Below are 2,379 nucleotides of genomic sequence, written 5' to 3' on the forward strand. Positions count from 1 at the left end.
GGAGCGGGCTCGGGCGGGGCCGGGCCGGTCGGAGCGGTACCGGGAGTGGTACCGGTACCGGAGCGGGCTCGGGCGGGGCCGGTCGGAGCGGTGCGGGGCGGTGCGGGGTGATACCGGGAGTGGTACCGGGAGTGGTACCGGAGCGGGCTCGGGCGGGGCCGGTCGGAGCGGAGCGGGGCGGGGAGCGGTACCGGGAGCGGAGCGGGGCGGGGAGCAGCGCTGTGCATGCCGGGCGGGGCGGCGCGGTCAGGAAGCGCTCGCTGCCGGCCGAGCGGAGCCGAGCCCAGCCCGGGCCGGGCGCAGCCGGCGGCGGGGGCGGGCACATCCGCGCCGGTGCCGCGGGGGCTGGGGCACGGCGGAGGCAGCGCCGGAATGGGGGTGGCTTCCTGAAGCGCGGGGAAGGGAGGGCGGGAGGAGGCTGGTTCTTGCCTTTCGGTGCCTTCTCCGCCCCCCTCCCGCCCGTCTCTCTCCCAAGTTTGCCGCCTCCGGAGCGGCTGGCTGCGGGCTGCCCCGGCCCCGCTCCCGGCGCTGCCCGCGGCGGGGCGGGCGGGCACGGCGGCGAGCCCAGGCGAGGCAGGGAGCGGCCCGGCCGCCCCCGGGGAAGGCTGTGCTCCGGGGAGCTGCGGGGGGAGGCGGCTGGCACAGACGCCGAAGCTCCGCCGCCCACCCCCCGGCACCGCCGCAGTCTGCCCAGCGCCGGCAGCCCCGGGAGATGGTGACACATGAAGCGTGCGGGAAGGACCATGGTTGAGAGGACCAGCAAGTTCTTGCTGATCGTGGCCGTCTCCGTGTGCTTCATGCTCATCTTGTACCAGTACGTGGGGCCGGGGCTGAGCCTGGGTTCCCCCAGCGGCCGCTCCTACTCGGAGGAGCTGGACCTCTTTCCCACGCCGGACCCGCACTACGTGAAGAAGTATTACTTCCCCGTGCGGGAGCTGGAGCGGGAGCTCGCGTTCGACATGAAGGGCGAGGACGTGATCGTCTTTCTGCACATCCAGAAGACCGGCGGCACCACCTTCGGCCGCCATCTGGTGCAGAACGTGCGGCTGGAGGTGCCCTGCGACTGCCGGCCCGGGCAGAAGAAGTGCACCTGCTACCGGCCCAACCGCAGGGAGACCTGGCTCTTCTCACGCTTCTCCACGGGCTGGAGCTGCGGGCTGCACGCCGACTGGACCGAGCTCACCAACTGCGTGCCCGGGGTGCTGGACCGCCGGGAGAGCGCCGCGGCCAAGACTCCCAGGTCGGTACCGGCCCGTGGTCCCGGCCCGTGGCCGTGCCCTGCCCCTCGCTCCGGCCCTTCCTCCCCCCAGCCCCCTGCCATGCCATGCCATGCCATGCCGTGCTGCGGCACGCTGCCCGTGTGCTGTGCCTCAGCCTGCCCCGAGCCTGCCCTCGGCTGCTTCACCTGTCCTCCCCTCCCGTCCTCCAGGCTGTGCCCTGCGCCATCCTCCTGAAAATTTCCTGCTCTTTCCCTCCCACGCACCTTGTACCCTGCACCCTCCAGCCCGCGGTCTGCTGCTCTAGCAGCCTCTGTGGACCCTTTACCGGGACCATCTTTGTGCTTTAAAACATTTAGCCTTTACCTCAGACATCGCTTGTCACCTTTTAGGAGCCCTTTATGCCCTACCCCTAGGCTCAAGCTCGTCTTTGTAACCAGCTTTGCTCTATAACCTGTGCACTCCTTTCCTCCAGCTGGAATTGCTCTCCGGTGCAGCCGAGGAGAGGCACAGGAGCCCAGCAGTGCTCCTGCTTCCCTCCTTGCCTTACCCCCAACTCCCCCAGCCTGCACACGGTGTTTTACACATTGCCGAGTGTTTCCTTGAGCAGCCTTTCTGTGTTCCTTGCTGTTGATGTCGATAGGAGACCTGAGGTGAACTCTTTTGGGGAAAGCACCACGTACCTTGTTCCTTGAGTGTCCTTCCCCTGCTCAGCCATCCTAAAGCACCCTCGGTGCATCCATGTGGACCACCCGACCTATTTCTGCCCTGCTAGCCCATCATTTATCCGCCCTGCTCTCTTCATTAGTTACAAGCTTCAGAGGAATTTTCAGTTTGAAGCACTGTAGTGTATAATATACTGACAGTGCCGTATATTAAGATCTCCAAAAGATTGTATTCTTCTAGCTCAATATACTGCCGTCTTTCATTTCACAACACAGTTTTTAAAATTATCTCTATTTTTTAGCGCTGTGCACGTTCCCTTGACATACTAGTCATTCTATTACAGCACTTTGTAATCTGTTTGCCTTAAAGTTTCGTTCTTTACGGTGCCCAAGATCTTATGCTAATATTTGCTTGTGCCATATACTTTATTTATACATATGTCGTTAATATCATACATAATCCTTTTAATGAAAAGTGGCCTTTAAGAAACTATGTT

The 2,379-nt window shown here is 63.2% G+C and overlaps 1 protein-coding gene across 1 annotated transcript in view; it reads left to right on the forward strand.

The window, feature by feature from the left end:
- Positions 1-261: 261 nt before the first annotated feature.
- HS6ST1 (heparan sulfate 6-O-sulfotransferase 1) overlaps positions 262-2,379 on the forward strand; it is a 179,956-nt gene continuing 177,838 nt past the window's right edge. The window contains exon 1 of the mRNA XM_058844490.1: positions 262-1,240. Coding sequence (XP_058700473.1) covers positions 723-1,240 — 518 coding nt within the window. The 5' untranslated portion in view covers positions 262-722. The remainder of the gene's footprint in view (positions 1,241-2,379) is intronic.

The sequence above is a fragment of the Poecile atricapillus genome, chromosome 8, assembly GCF_030490865.1.
Source record: "Poecile atricapillus isolate bPoeAtr1 chromosome 8, bPoeAtr1.hap1, whole genome shotgun sequence".
Classification (NCBI taxonomy): domain Eukaryota; kingdom Metazoa; phylum Chordata; class Aves; order Passeriformes; family Paridae; genus Poecile; species Poecile atricapillus.